A 16,493-nucleotide genomic window follows, 5' to 3' on the forward strand; every position below is an offset into this window, starting at 1 on the left:
CCCCCCTCTTGCTGCCAGGCTCTTGTGAGACTGTGGTGGAAATGGTCCCCTTAAGATAGTTCTGACCTGATACTGCAAGCAGTCTCGGAAAATAAGGAATAGTTTACCTGTTAGATTTGTGGAGAGGGAAAGACTTTATGACTAAACAAGAATTAGAGAACATTATAAAATGTAAAATGGATGATTTTGACTACATGAAATTGAAAGCTTCTGTACAAACAAAACCAATGTAACCAAGATTAAGAGGGAGGTGGGAAATTGGGAAAGAATCTTTACAACCTATGTCTCTGACAAAGGACTTATTTCTAAAATATACAGAGAATTGAGTCAAATCTATAAGAATACAAGTCATTCCCCAATTGAGAAATGGTCAAAGGATATGAACAGGCAATTTTCAGAGAAAGAAATTAAAGATATCTATAAGCACATGAAGAAATGCTCTAAATCACTATTGATTAGAGAAATGCAAATCAAAACAACTCTGAGGTACCACATCTCACCAGTCAGATTGGCTAAGATGACAAAACAGGAAAATGACAAATGCTGGAGAGGATGTGGGCAAATTGGAACAATAATGCATTGCTGGTGGAGTTGTGAACTGATCCAGCCTTTCTGGAGAGCAATCTGGAATTATGCCCAAAGGGCTATAAATACTTTCATATCCTTTGACTCAGCAATACCACTCCTAGGGTTATATCCCAAAGAGATCATAGAAGTGGGGGAAGAGCCATATGTACAAAAATGTTTACAGCAGCTCTTTTTGTGGTGGCAAAGAATTGGAAACTAAGGGGGTGCCCCTCAATTGGGGAATGGCTGAACAAGTTGTGGTATATGCATATTATGGAATACTATTGTGCTATAAGAAACGAGGAGCAGATGGACTTCATATTTACCTGGAGAGGCTTATACGAACTGATGCTGAGTGAGAAGAGTAGAACCAGGAGAAATTTGTACACAATTACAGACACAACGTATGTGTGATGACCAACTTTGATAGACTGGATTCTTCTCAGCAATGCTGTGATACCATGTTTCCCCGATAATAAGACCTATCCCGAAAATAAGCCCTCCCCTTACTGTGGAAGATTCCTCTAAAATAAGCCTCCCCCCGAAAATAAGCCCTATTGACATTGCTACTGTAGTGAAGGTGATGCCCTGCGCTACACGCTACATTACAGTATCCTCTGTATGCACTGTCCCCCCCCCGTGAAACGCACGCAGCGCTCCGAGCTGCATCCAATCAGAGCTGCAGCAGTGAGCGCGTCATCCTGTTCTTCCCCAGTGATTTGCTTATTGAATAAAGGTACATTTTTTTGTTCACATTTACCTGTTTATTAAAATTGCTGTCAATGTTCATTAAAATAAGCCCTCTGGTGTTTTTCTGTCCAAAAAAATAATAAGACAGTGTCTTATTATCGGGGAAACACGGTATAAGTCAACCCCAAAAGACTCATGATGGAGAGAAATATGTGCATCCAGAGAAAGAACTAAGTTTATATCCAGGTGGAAGCAAAATACCTAATCGTTTTCCTTCTCTTTTTTGGTTTTATGTCCTCTTTACCATTTATCATTCCAGCTGATACAATCCATCTTTATAACCTGACTAATGTATAATGTGAAAGTATTTACAAATCCTATACTTGACTATATGCCGCCATGGAGGGGGACAAAATGTGAAACTTAAGGAATTGTGGAATTGAATCCTGTAAACTAAAAGTAAACAAACAAATTAATTTAAAAAAAAAAAAGATGGTTCTGACCTAACCCCCTTAGGTACCCTGCAGCCACTACAGGCTCTACCTCTACCTGCTGTAGCAAGGGTCCCTCTGTAGGCAAGCTTTACTCTCAAACAGTGATTGCTGAGTAAGCCCTTTCCATTCATCCGTTTTATTTTTTGGTAGGAAAGCATGAGTAGCACAGTAGGAGCAGACAAGGATGTGTTGTAATTATATTATACTCCTCTGGTTGCATTTAAAGCTCTTTACGATGTGGCTCCAACCTGCCTTTACTGGGATTATTTATAATACAATACTCCCTGTTGTGTACTCTGAGATCCACCCAAACTGACCTTTTTGCTGTTTCTCACACATGACATTTCATCTCCCATCTCCGGCCTTGCACAGACTCTCCTACCTGCCTGGAATGAACTTCTTCCTTACTTCTAGTTTTTGACATAGCCCCAATTTTCTTCAAAGTTCAGCTCAAACACTATCTTTTATATATGAGACCTGTTGTGATCTCCTAGTTACTAGTGCCTCCTCATCCCATTACCTTGCAGTTTGTTTTGCATATACTAGTATATGTACACATTTTCACCTGCTTTATAATGGAGGTTTCTTGATGTCAGAGGCTTCCTTTTCTTTTTCCCTTGTATCCTCAGCTCCTAGTGCAGTGCTGAAAGCCAGTGGTAACCACTTGGTTGATGATTGATTCGCTGACTGGGAGTTAAGAGGACTTACCTATGATATTTGCAAGCTTTGTGGGAAAGTCACTTCATTATGAAGCTTTCTTTTTTTTTTTTTTCCATTTCTGTTTTTTTGTAGGACAATTGGGGTTAAGTAACTTGCCCAAAGTCACACAGCTAGTAAGTGTGTCAAGCGTCTGAGGTCAAATTTGAACTCAGATCATCCTGACTCCAGCACCAATGCTGTATTCACTGCGCCACCTAGCCGCCCTCAATTATGAAGCTTTCTTGTCCACAAAATGGAGATAATAATATCTACTTCACAGAATTGTTGAGGCTAAAATAGGATAATGACTGTCAAGTACTTTGTAAACCTTAAATTGCTTTGTGAATGTCAGTTAAGATGATGATAAACTCTAAGGGTCTTGCCCAACTCGGATTCTGTGATTCTCTGTGAAAGGTGTTGAAATATAGAAAGAAGAAGGAAGTAAATGGGGGAGAAATGACATTTATATGTTATCTAAAATGGTGGATGTAGTTCTGCATATTTCATTGCCTTTCTTTAATAAATTTGATTTAAAGTAACTATGAGATCCAAGTCTTAACAAAAAAGAGCTGAAAATTCAAAAATGTCTTTCCCTTAATTATCAGTGGCTTATCTTGATACAATTCCTTTATTACACAAAATAAAAACAACTGATCAGATCTTGAAATTAATGCATACAAGTGGCCTGGAGGAGCATGAACTACATATTGGAGCAAACCACTTTGATTAATTTAAAATTTAAAAATTCCATGTGTGCAGATTGAATGTAAATCAAATTCTACATTTTAAAATATTCTTATAATGGATATTGAAGTTATATCCTGTATTTTACAGATGAAACTATTCAGAAGAAACTGAAACACAAAAAGATGAAGTGACTTATCAGAGATTATACCCTCAATTAAAAAAAATTAATGTTTTGTTTTTACTTTTTCTCCATTTCCTACTCTATGTATCCATCTCTAATATGTCCTAGAGAGCCATTCATTACAATAAAAAATTTTTAAAAGGAAGAAAAGAGGTAAACAGAAATAACTAGTATAGCCATGGTACTTGAACTCATCCCCAGTGCCAACCCCAGGTTTGCATAGGAGGAGAGCAGAAGGCCTGGGTGGCTTTCCTAGTAGCACAGATTATCTGAGATAGTTGTTTTTTTTTTTAATCTTTTTGGAGGGGGGAAGGCAGGGCAATTGAGGTTAAGTGACTTGCCCAAGGTCACACAGATAGTAAGTGTTACATGTCTGAGGCCAGATTTAAACTCAGGTCCTCCTGACTGTAGGGCTGGTGCTCTATTCACTGCGCCACCTAATTGCCCCTGAGATGGTGTATTCTGATTGGGTACCTTACTTAAAGAGGAGAAACATGGGACTCAGAAAAGTTAATAGTTTATTACGTAGCCCATATTCAAGTACTAAGTAGAAATTGGCTGGTGGTTTACATTTCCTTTGGGTCACATGTTGTCAGGCTGCTAGAAGGAGGTGTAAGAACGGATCAAATGTATTTGCTAACTGTGTAACCCTGGGCAAGTTACCTGAATTCAAATGCTGCCTCAGACACTTCTAGATTTGTGATTCTGGGTATTTCATTTAACTGTTTTAAGCCTCAGTTTCCTCATCTGTACAATGTACTGTTAATAAAAGTGCCTACCTCACAAGGTTGTTGTGAAGATCAAATGAAATAACGTGTAAAGTGTTTTATAAATAAAGCAGCATATAAATACCAGCTGTCATTATCATCACCATCATCAGAACAGGGCTTTGGCATTGGTACCTTATAGTGTTGTAAAGTGGCAGGCTATGCCATTCAGATGTATGCATCTCACATGCTTAATTTTCAAGTTTGCTACAGTGCTTGTCAGAAATGTGTCTAGGGAGGCAGAGTCAAGATGGCGGTGTAGAAACAGGACCTCTGTGCGGCTCCAGCTTGCACCTTCCCCAATCCATGTAAAAGAGGACTCTGAACAAACTTTGTAGCTATAGAACCTACAAAATGACACAGAGAAGCTAACCTGCTGAGGACAGCGCGGCAGAGGAATTAGCCAGCGCAGCACTCTGGGAGCCAAGCCCAGGCCTGCGTGAGCCGGAGGTTTTAGCCCCAGGGAGGGCCTGACCAACCACCAGCTGGAGGGACCCCAGATCACCAGCAGCTGTGGCTGTTTCCAGATTTATCAACACAGAGATGGCAAGAACAAAATGAGAGGTCAGTGCAGTGTGGACTTTGGGACCAGTAGTTGGGAGAGCATCGGCTTTTGCAGCCGGTGCCACGTTGCAGCTTTAGCTCTTGGCCTGCAGACTGTAGGGAGACCAAGCGTCCAGTCTAAGGGGTAATCACTCTTGATTTAACTTGCTTGGATCTGGATTGCAGTCTAGGGTGGAGGTCCTGGGGTGTATGACCAGTTTGCCAGAGCGCCCAACTAATACCTCTGGCAGCTGAGAAAACCCCAGCATTTGAGACGGAAGCTCCCCTGTCTGGTGGCAGAGTCCTACTGTGCCAAAAAGCCCAAAAGTTAAGTAATTTGAGTGGCAACATGACCAGGCAAAGGAAGCAAAACAAACAGAAGAATCCAACATTAGACTCCTATTTGGGGGACAAAAAGGATCAAAGCATGGAACAGAAGGAAGACAATGAAGTCAGAACTTCTGCACCAAAAGCTTCAAAGAAAAATATGAGCTGGTTACAGGCCATAGAGGACCTTAAGAAGCAGATAAGAGAAGTGGAGGAAAAATTGGGAAGAGAAATGAGAATGATACAAGAAAATTATGAAATGAGAGTCAACAGCCTGACTGAGGAAAATAACACCTTAAAAAGCAGACTAACTCAAATGGCAAAAGAGGCTCAAAAAAGGCAATGAGGAGAGGAATGCCTTAAAAAGCCAAATTTGCCAGATGGAAAAAGAATCTCAAAAGCTCAATGAGGAGAATTATTGCTTCAGAATTAGATTGGAGCATATGGAAGCTAATGACTTTATGAGAAATCAAGATGCTGTTAAACAGATCCAAACAAATGAAAGAATAGAAGGCAATGTGAAATATCTCATGGGAAAAACCACTGACCTGGAAAATAGATCCAGGAGAGATCATTTAAAAATTATTGGACTACCTGAAAGCCATGATCAAAGAAAACCTAGAAATCATCCTCCAAGAAATTCTCAAGGAAAATTGCCCTGATGTTTTAGAATCAGAAGGCAAAATAGAGGTTGACAGAATCCACCGATCAGGGTGGCCAGGTAGCACAGCAAGTAAGAGCACCGGCTCCAGTGTCGGGATGACCTGGGGATCAAATCCGGGCTCAGATACTTAGCACCACACTCAGAAATAACTGGCCGTGAAACCTTGAGCAAGTTACTTAACCCTGATTGCTTTAAAAAAAAAAATCCACCAATCACCTCCTGAAACTCCTAGGAATAGAAAACTCCTAGGAATAGCATAGCCAGGTTCTGGAATTCCGAGATCAAGAAGAGAATATTACAAGCAGCCAGGAAGAAACAATTTGAATATTGTGGAAACACAATAAGGATAACACAGGATCTGGCAGCTTCTACACTGAGGGATTGAAGGGCCTGGAATTTGATATTCCGGAGGGCACAGGAGCTGGGATTAAAACCCAGAATCACCTACCCAGCAAAACTGAATATGATGTTTCAGGGGAAAATATGGTCATTCAGTGGAATAGAGGACTCTCAACCATTCTTGATGAAAAAACCAGAGTTGAATAGAAAATTTGACAGAGACAAGAAGCAAGAGAAGCTTGAGAAGGTAAACAGGGAGAAGAAATCATAAGCTGCTTATCAAAGTTGAACTATTAACATTCCTAAATCGAAAAACGATAATTGTAACTGATGAAACTTTTCTCAGTATGAAAATAGTTGAAGGGAATAGAAATATATATATATGTGTGTGTGTGTGTGTCTATATATGAGGGTATATGGGCATATGAATACATATGTGAGTGTGTGTATATATGTTTACAGGCATACATAGAGGGCACAGGACCAAATGAATAGGAAGGGATGATACTTAAAAGGTGAAATTAAGAGGTGAGAGAGGAATATAATGAGAGGAGATGGAGAGAGACATATTGGGGTAAACTATCTCATTTAGAAGAAGCAAGGGAAAACTGTTACAATGGAGGGGAAGAATAGGAAGACAAAAGGGAATGGGGCAACCTTATTCTCCTTGAATTTGGCTCGGGGAGGGAATGAAATACACACTAAATACAGGAGAGTAGGGGGGAAGGGGTTGAGAGGGTGGATGATGGAAGGGAGGGCAGGCTGGGGGTGAGAGAAGTTGGAAGCACCCACTTTTGAAAAGGGACGGGATCAAAGTAGAGAATAGAATAAGTGGGAGGTGGGATAGGAGGGAGGGAAATATAGTCAGTCTTTTACAATATATCTACTATGTTATTGTTTTGCATTAGCCACACATGTACAACCTATACTGAACTGCTTATCTTCCCAGTAAGAGTGGGTGACAAGGGAGGAAGGGAATGAATCTGGAATTCAAAGTTTTAAAAACAAATGTTTAAAATTATATATATATATATATATATATATATATGTATATATATTTATATACTATTATTAATACTATTTTATATGTAATTGGGAAGTAAGATATACAGGCACTGGGGCATAGAGATCCACCATGCCCTGCTGGAAAAGTCGAAGGGGATATGGGAGGGAGCAGATTGGAGGAGGGGATATCCTGTGGGCTTGCTGTTTTGGGGTGGTGGGTAGGGGAAAAATGGGGAGAAAATTTGTAACTCAAAATCTGACAGAAATGAATGATATAAATCAGAAGTTCATAAAGCATTTGAAAAATGAAAAAAAATGTGTTTAGGCTGCTTGGAATAAACTATCAATTTGGGGTGGCTAGGTGGTGCAGTGAATAAAGAGCACTAGTCCTGGAGTCAGGAGGATCTGAGTTCAAATCCAGCCTCAGACACTTAACACAAAAACTAGCCATGTGACCTTGGGCAAGTCACTTAACCCCAGTTGCCCACGAAAAAGCAAAAACAAAACAAAACTATTAATTCAAAATGGACAGCTACCAGATAGGCCAAGAAGATTGCTGCTAAAGAAAGGAAAGCCAAAATGAGAGATTTTTTGTTGTTGTTGTTTTGGGGGGGGTGTGGGGGTAAGGTAGGGCAGTTGGAATCACACAGCTAGTTTTGTGTTAAGTGTCTGAGGCCGGAATTGAACTCAGGTTCTCCTGATTCCAGAGCTGGTGCTCTATTCACAAGAGATTTTTTTGAAGTCATGAAGGCCAAAAAAAAAGAAATGTGAAACAAATATCAAGCATAGTGTGAAGAAGCTCCAAAAGATATTTGCTCCAAAGATATCTCCTAAGATGGGAATAGCCTAAAAGACAGCACTTGCCTCTGCCAAAGGTTCCTACCAAAAAGATTCCCACTGAGAAGGTCAGGGATGGGGCGGCTAGGTGGCACAGTGAATAGAGCACTGGAGTCAGGAGGACCTGAGTTCAGATCCAGCCTCAGACATGTAACACTTACTAGCCATGTGACCTTGGGCAAGTAACTTCATCCCGATTGCCCTGCCCTCCCCCCTCCAAAACGAAAAAAAAAAAAAAGGTCAAGGGCTAAAAGGAAGCCCAGCTCAGAAGGATCTGAAAGGCTAAAACTGGGAGGGGCAGCCCAGAAGGTACCAGCTCAAAAAGCAGCTTCCCCAAAAATCTAAAAAATAAGAGGCCACCAGATATCAAATAAAGATGATCTTTGAAGGGCAGCTAGATGGTGCAGTGCATAGAGCACTGGCCCTGGAATCAGTAGTATGTGAGTTCAAATCTGACCTCAGACACTTAACACAAAAACTAGCCGTGTGATCCCCCCAAAAAAGATGATCTTTGACTTTAAAAAACAAATAAACCCTAAAACAAAAATTATAACATATGAAAAAATCTGATATTCACACCCATGTGTGCTCCCCTGCAAAGCAGGAGCACACATTGTTTCACATTTCTCTTCTTTGGGACCAACCTTGGTCATTGTGATTTTCATTATTTAGTTTTGGTTGTTTTGTTGTTCTTAACATTTACATTATTGTAGTTATTGTTTATGTTGTTTTCCTGGCTCTACTTATTTCACTGTGCCTTGGTTCATGTCTTTTTCATGCTCCTCTATATTTAGCATATATTTTTTGTTTTTGTCAGTTTCCTGGGTATGAGGTGAAATCACAGATACACCTGATAAGATAAGTAATGTTATACCCAGGTTCTTTTCCTACTAAGCAAAAAGGGGTTAGTTTGGGGAGCTTTAAGATTAATGGTTCACTGAAAGGTGAATCAAATTCCGGAAGGTTGAGAGATTATCTTTTATTGGAAGATAATTTTTACATTGCAACTTCTAGTGGTTCTGTACCTTCTGAGTTTTATGCTCTAACTAATTTTTCTTCTTTCCCAGGCCTTCTAGTCATTTTTTTTCCTCATGTATTTTATTAAGCATGTGCCACATGCCTTGCTTTAGTGGTAATTTCATCCTTCAAAAGGTGGAGGAAAGAAGTGGAAATTCTGTCCTAGTTGATTGTCACTAACGGGGAGTAATTGGTTGCTAGGATAGAAATGATCCAAACCCAAGGGTAAGTGATCATTCCCTCCTAGAGTTTGTAAAATCTGGGCATAGTCTGGCATACACTCTAGATTTAGGGAAAGCATATTTCAAATGGTTCAAAGGAAAGATAGATGGGATCTCATTTTAAGGAGAAGAGAACAGAGTCCAAATATATACTAGAGAATTTTGTTTCCTAGGATAATTCTAGAACAAATCATTAATAGGATAATTGGTGAAAATCTAGAAAGGGAAGCAGTGATTACAAAGAGCCAGTATTGTTTCATCAAGAATTGAGTCATGTCAGACTAATGTCATTAACTTTTTTTGATATGATTACTAAACTAGTAGTTGAAGGAAATGATGTGGATGTAGTTAATATCTTAGCAAAACTTTTTTGATAAAAGATCTTATACTATTCTTTTGGAGAAGATGGAAAGACACAGATTAAATAAAAATAGTTAAAGACTCTGAACTGGTTGTGTAACAATCATACTTAAAAAGAGTATTTATTAATGGTCCCATGTTGCCTTGGCAGGAGGTCCCTAGTAGAGTACATGTGAGGATTCTGCTTTTGGTACTGTACTGTTTTAACGCTTTTTTCAGTGACTTGGATAACAGCATAGATGGTAGCATCTTTAGTTCTGCAGATGTCACAGTGCTGGAAGAGATAGCTAATGTATTGGGTAACCATCAGGATCTTAAAAGATGTTGACAAGCTAAAGCTGTAGACTGAATCAAAGGAGATGAAATTTGATAGGGACAAACGTAAAGCCTTACTTGAGTACAAAAATCAACTTTGCAAATATGAGATGGGAGGTGGGGCGGATAGGTGGTGCAGTGAATAGATCTCAGGCCCTGGAGTCAGGAGACCTGAGTTCAAATTTGGCATCAGACACTTAACACACACACACACACACACACCAGCCATGTGACCTTGGGCAAGTCACTTAACCCCAATTGCCCTGCCTTCCCCCTGCCAAAAAAAATATGAGATAGGTCAGTCATGATTTGTTAGGCATTCTGGAAGAGAACTGGAGGTTTTGGTGAACTGCAAAATTATTATGAGTCAGCAGTGATATGGAAGTCAAGAAAAGACTAGCTATTCTAGAAATTGGGAATCAATAGTTTCCCTATGTTCTGTCCTTGGCATACCTTTTCTACATCATTGTGTTCAATTCTGGGCACCATGGTTTGAGGAGGATATTGATAAGCTAGAGAATGTTCAAAGGAAGACAGGTAGGATGCTGGTAGGTCTTGAATCTATGCCATGTGCGAGTCACTTAAGAGACTGAGCTTATTTAGCCTGGAGAAGAGAAGATTTGAGGAATTTGATAGCTGTCTTCAGGTATTTGAAGGGTTGTCATGTGGAAATGGAATTATAAAAATCAGATCCTAAGGAAATTGGTTTACACTGGAAGCAGAACTTAAGGAAAGGTCAAATGAAGAAGCATGGTGGGAAACAAGAAATATAGAATATTGGCCAGTTTCAGAAATCCTAATTTATTTGTGTTTTTTCCATATTTTTACTTCCTTTCTGTCTTCTGTCATAAGAATTGTGAAAAGTAATAATTATGTTAGTAATAATTATGGGAAGATTTTCAGATACTTTAGAAAATCAATTTGATTGAATATCACATTTTTTCATTTTAGTTTCAATCAGCTATTATAGCGAGGACATTTAGTGACTACTTGAAGATTATTTTTAAAGTTATTAACTCCTAAACTTCAGTGGGAAAGTGGGGAACTAAAGAAAGGTAACTAAGACTACCAGAATTGTTGATCTATGTTGACATTATTTATTCTGATTAGGTAAAACAAGCAACGGACACCATTTTGGGGGTTGTAAGTAAGGAGGATTTTGTTATTCTTTTTAGAGTTTAGTTTCCCAGGCTCCATGGCCATGACAATCTCTATTTTCCAGGTGTTAGATAATGTTTCCCAGGCCTATGACTTGTAAACATCTCCACCATGGTTGCGCACTGAGATATAGGGGTGACATAATGTGATACTTAATATGCTTGTGCTGAATGACAATATTGTTAAAATTAACCTGTGAGTCTATTGCTAGCAATGTGCCTTCTTTGTCTGTTGCCCTATAAAGCAAGTGGGTGGTGGTAGTAAGTGGGAAATCCATTTGGGATTTGGGTAATGCATAGAGGAAAGCATGTACCTGCGTCAGCTGGCCCCCATTGAGGCTTGAGAGGATTTAGGGGAATGCACAAGCTGGAGTGCTGTTGCCTGTCTCGATTGACCCTATTGAAATGTAGGGGTAGTTGCTGCCCCTTCTCGCTGGCCACTGTGAGAAGGGTGAGAGTCCAAAAACTCCAGTGCCTCCCCTCTGTTATTTGTGAAACAGGTTCTATACACTACAAGAAACCAAGAGATGATGTCCCACCTTGAATAGAAGTTGTGTGAATGTTAGAACAGAACCTGTTTTCAAGAAAAAGTTCTGTGAATTGTAGTGTTTCTATTCAGTTGTATTATAAAAATACCAGTGTGGATTTACTGAATTAACATTACTATTAACACACAGAAATGCTTTCAAAGACATATATATGCCCAGAATAATAGTGAAAAATGAATAGAGTGGATATTGAATGAAAAATACTTTGTTTTTCCCTCCTTGTTCTACCTTGCTGCTGTCCTTCCTGCTTTTTGTTTGGTTTCTTTCATTCTCCTCCTACATTCTTCTTTAAGCACATGAAGCATTGTGGCTCTCTCCACAGTATCATTTGCCTTTGCTTTCTGAAGGATAAAAAATGTAAGCTTGTGAAAGGGAAAGGTGATGCCAAGGGTAAACCTGTAAATTCATGTAAATCTTTCTTGGCTTAGTTAGTGAAAACATGCAACCAAATTTATGCATAAATTGTTGATTTAAACTAAAAGAAACAATAGCTTTTGAGAACATTGAGTGCCATTTCCTTATTCAAAGTGTTAACACGTTATTCAGCTTAGTAGTTCAGTGACTAAATCATTGACTATTGTAATATTTGGGGGCATAAAGAATATATTAGCCCTGTGTAACAGAGGGGAGACATATTTGACAAACCCAGTCCTTGTTCTTTCAGGGGTAGCAACACTCCTTTGCAGAATTCTGTTAAGTTTTTGAAGTTGTAGAATATTAAGTTTCATTACAGTCACTGTAAAATCTAGTTATAGGTTTTTAGAATCTATGTTCAGCTTTTGAAGATAAAAAGTTCAATTGATTCCTCTATTCTTTTTTAAAAAATTTGTAAATAATATTTTATTTTTTCCATTTACATTTAGAGATAATTTTATATAAGTTATGCAATCATTTTAAACATATTTCCACACTAGTCATGTCGTGAAAGAAGTTATTTCTTTATTTTTAATGAAATTGATTCTATAATTCTCTTAAAATTAATGGTTTTTTTTTTGCTTTTTGGAGGTGTAATGTAATGCCAAGCAAAGGCAACTTCCCAAGGTTCAAAATACCAGCATAGGTGCTCTCCATTTTATTCAGTGACAAATTAAGAACAGAGAAGATCAAAATATGACATCATTCAAAATACAGCATTTACTAAGTGTGATTAAATAATCTCCAAGTACTACCCCATCCCAGGACCTTATATTCATTCAATCAATTACAAAGTCCCTGTTCTAAATACTACTCCACCCCTAGGCTGTACCTTCATTTAGTCCATCACAAAGCCCCTCTTCTCAAATGGAGATTAGTTTCCAATCATAAGTAAAGTACATTCATTTGTTCAAACATAGAACACAAAAAGGTCAAAAGTTCCCCACCCCTGGATCACAATTGAATCTACCCCAGAGTTACAACAAGTTTAAGCACAGCACTTAATACCCAAATGGAGGTCTTTTCTTCATCTTGACACTAGGCAAGTTCTCAGCAATCTTTGTTCCTGGGGAGACAAAGCTTACTTAGCAAGGCCACAAGATACATTGCCAGTCTCTTCATTAATTCATCCTCTGTCTGCAGAACAATCCTAGGACCCCTGAAAACATTAGCAAAACCCTCTCCCAGGATTTCTGTAAACATACAACAAGAAAATCCTTCTTCAGGGCTTCGGAACCAACAGAAAGGTTCCCAGACCCCTGCAACAACAGCACTGTCCTTCACCAGTGGACAGAATTCACTCTCTGTCTGCAGGACAGTCTCAGTAGCTCCTAACCAACAGCCAGGTTTTAGGACTTCTTCAACAACAGGACTGTCTTTCACCAGTGGACAAATCTGACAAAACAACATCAAAACAGACAAAGGACCAGCAAAACAGCCATGTCTCCTCAGTCCTTGGCAGCTCCAGGGGCAGGTCTCAAAATCCAGGGCAATTCAAAGTGGCCCTCAGCAATCCTCTCAGTCTCTCTCTACCTCCACGAGGGTGCTACTTCCAAAAAGTTCTTCTGCCTCTCTCTTGTGTCTCTCAAAATCTACATCACCAGCTCCTCCCAGTTCAGGACTTAATTTTCATGTCAACAAGTCCATCCCACAGGTGGGATTAACAAGCTCTGGGTTTTAACACAATCAAACCAAAAACCAAGCCAATACAGGGGAATCTTTAAATGCCATTACTATTACAGGAGGGCAGAGGGGAGGGTAATTGGGGTTAAGTGACTTGCCCAAGGTCACACAGCTAGTAAGTGTTAAGTGTCTGACATCAGATTTGAACTCAGAGCCTCCTGACTCCAGGGCGGGTGCTCTATTCACTGTGCCATCTAGCTGCTCCAATTTGTTTCTTTCTTAAGCAAAATAAAAAGACATTTTTGCTTGAGAGAGATCTGTAGAATATCGTCTCCAAATTTGAACAGTACACTTTTCATATATGGCAAGACATCACAAGGTGAAGTGACTTGATTCTTTCCCCTTATTAGGTCTACCTGTTTGTCCTGAACTGATGAGAGAGCGTATTCCTAAAACCAAAGATGTGGGACACTTTCTATCCGTCACTGGGACAGTCATTCGTACCAGTATGGCGAAGGTCCTGGAGTATGAGCGGGATTACATGTGTAACAAGTGCAAACACGTTTTTGTGGTCAAGGCTGACTTTGAGCAGTATTATACATTCTGCCGTCCATCATCATGCCCCAACAAAGAAGGCTGCAATTCTTCTAAATTCACTTGTCTCTCAGGCTCAGCATCTTCTACACATTGTAGAGATTATCAAGAAATAAAAATTCAGGAACAGGTAAGAAAACTGGGAAATATGGAAAGAAGGGCATAAATTAATTTGAAGAAATACCATCTGATTTTGCTCTCAATTATAGTAAAGCTCTTGCTGGGTTTAGGGGGATAGAGAGCTTGGCTCAAATGAGATAATAATTGTAAAATGCTTAGCACGGTGCCTGGCACATAGTAGATGCTATATAAATTGTATCAATGATGATGATGGAGAAGAAAATGATGATGACAACAACCTGGGTTCATATCCAGCTTCAGACATTTATTAAGTGTGTGATTATCATTCAGCCTCATTTTCTTCATCTCTGAAATGGGGATAATAATAACTAGCACTTCATAGAATTGTTTTGTGAAATAAATGAGATAATACACATAAGGCATTTTTCAAGGAAAGGCAAAAACAGTCCTTGAGGGAATCAGTCACTTATATAGCCTTTATGTAGTGCCTGCTATGCACCAAGTGTGGAGCTAGGTACCAGGGATATCTTCCCCTCCCCCCCTTAAAACAGTCTCTGCCCTCATGTAGCTTACAGTATTCTTTGAAACAAAATGTTTACATAGTGATTTGTCTATAGCTTTAGTAAACTTTGAGACCTTAATTTGGCATGATTTCCCTTCTCTTTTATTCCCATTTAACTTAGCATGTATTTTCTTCCCTTCTCATCTAGCTTATTATAATAGTTTCCTAACTTGTCTTTCTGTCTCTAGTCTTTTCCTTCTCTAGCTTATCTTTAATTTCTTCCTAAATAGTCTTGGTAGTTGTTTTTTTTTTTTGTCTGATTGTCGCTCTTCCTCTTAAAAACCAGCTTCTCATTTCCTAACAAATAAAGCATGAATTCCTCATCTTGTTTGAAGGCTCCCTGTAGTCTAGATCCAAACTACATTCCTGGCCTTAGGTCATACCATTTTCCTTGCTGTGTCCTACATTTTTCATTCTTGTTTTGTCCTCTTCCATTTCCGTGCCTGTGCTTATGTAGTCCTCCTACCTGTAATGGACACTTCCTTCTCATCCCCCTCTGTTGAAGTTCATAGTCCAAATAAGGTAGTACCTTCACAAAGACTTCCCTCTTCCACAATTGAAGATAACCTCTTCATCCTGAAACTTCTCAGAGTACTTTTCCTGGACCTCTTCTGTGTGTGTGTGTGTGTGTGTGTGTGTGTGTGTAGATCTATATATGTATATAGATCTCTCTCTATAGAGATATATATAAATCTATATATGTATATATACACACATACGTATGTACACATATGTACACATATACATACGTGTGTGTGTATTTGTTTCTGCTTTTTCTTCCCGCTCCAGTTAGTTTGGACTTTGCCTTTTGGGAGCAGAGACCATGTCATATTTTTGTATTTCTAATATGTATTACAGTGCCTTATGCATAGTAAGAACTTGAAAAATTTTGAAATAAAAATACCATAAAATAATCCTCAATCTTGAAATTAACTATGATTCTTATTAGACAGTTCTTTGAAAAATGGATTCTTTAATATGACAAATAGAACCATCAGGATTTAACCAGATGATTTTTTCCTTTGTTCTAAATCTGTAATTTCATTGGTTTGAGAAAACTCCTGGTCTAGAACTCCCTCTACCAATACAGAGAGCCAACTGTTATGCAATTTATGTTTTTAGAGAGTTGCCTAGGTCACTGAGGATGACATAGTTAATATGTATGAATGATTATAGGGGCGGCTTGGTGGTGCAGTGAATAAAGCACTGGCCCTGGAGTCGGGAGGACCTGAGTTCAAATCTGGCCTGAGACACTTAACACAAAAACTAGCCATGTGATCTTGGGCACTTAACCCCAATTGCCCTGCCTTCCCCCCCTCCAAAAAAAAAAAAAAAGATCATATGTCAGAGACTGGACTTGAACCCAGATCTTCCTGACTCCAAGACTGACTTTTTATGTAAACCTATTTAATATCCTTTTTCTTTTTTTTCTCCTTTAGGTCCAAAGACTATCTGTGGGAAGTATTCCACGATCTATGAAAGTTGTTCTAGAAGATGACTTAGTAGACAGTTGTAAATCTGGTGAGAAGCAAGGGGAATTTCTTATTGATATATGTACCCTTTTGCAAAGAACTTTTCATTTTCTAGAACTTTTGAAATTATCAACTCTTATGTGGGGGGTGGCAAAAATTGGATGGAGAAGGGGAAATGGAGTAAAACTTTCACAGGATCATAGATTTGGAGCTAGAACGGACTTTACAGGATAGTAATAATAGCTAATATTTATATAACAATACTTTAAAATTTGCAAAGCACTTTGCAAATATCACTTTATCCTCACAAAAACCCTGGGTGGTAGGTG

General features: G+C 38.9%; 1 protein-coding gene across 6 annotated transcripts in view; it reads left to right on the forward strand.

Annotated features, from left to right (window-relative positions):
- MCM9 (minichromosome maintenance 9 homologous recombination repair factor) overlaps positions 1 to 16,493 on the forward strand; it is a 182,399-nt gene that overhangs the window by 9,512 nt on the left and 156,394 nt on the right. For all 6 annotated transcript variants that reach the window (XM_069076958.1, XM_069076961.1, XM_069076963.1 and 3 more), the window contains exons 3-4: positions 13,866 to 14,179; positions 16,132 to 16,213. In XM_069076958.1, coding sequence (XP_068933059.1) covers positions 13,866 to 14,179; positions 16,132 to 16,213 — 396 coding nt within the window. The remainder of the gene's footprint in view (positions 1 to 13,865; positions 14,180 to 16,131; positions 16,214 to 16,493) is intronic.

Source organism: Petaurus breviceps, unplaced genomic scaffold (genome assembly GCF_028583685.1).
Source record: "Petaurus breviceps papuanus isolate PSGF00001 unplaced genomic scaffold, PetGlider_PUasm1.0 90977, whole genome shotgun sequence".
In the NCBI taxonomy this organism is placed as follows: Eukaryota; Metazoa; Chordata; class Mammalia; order Diprotodontia; family Petauridae; genus Petaurus; species Petaurus breviceps.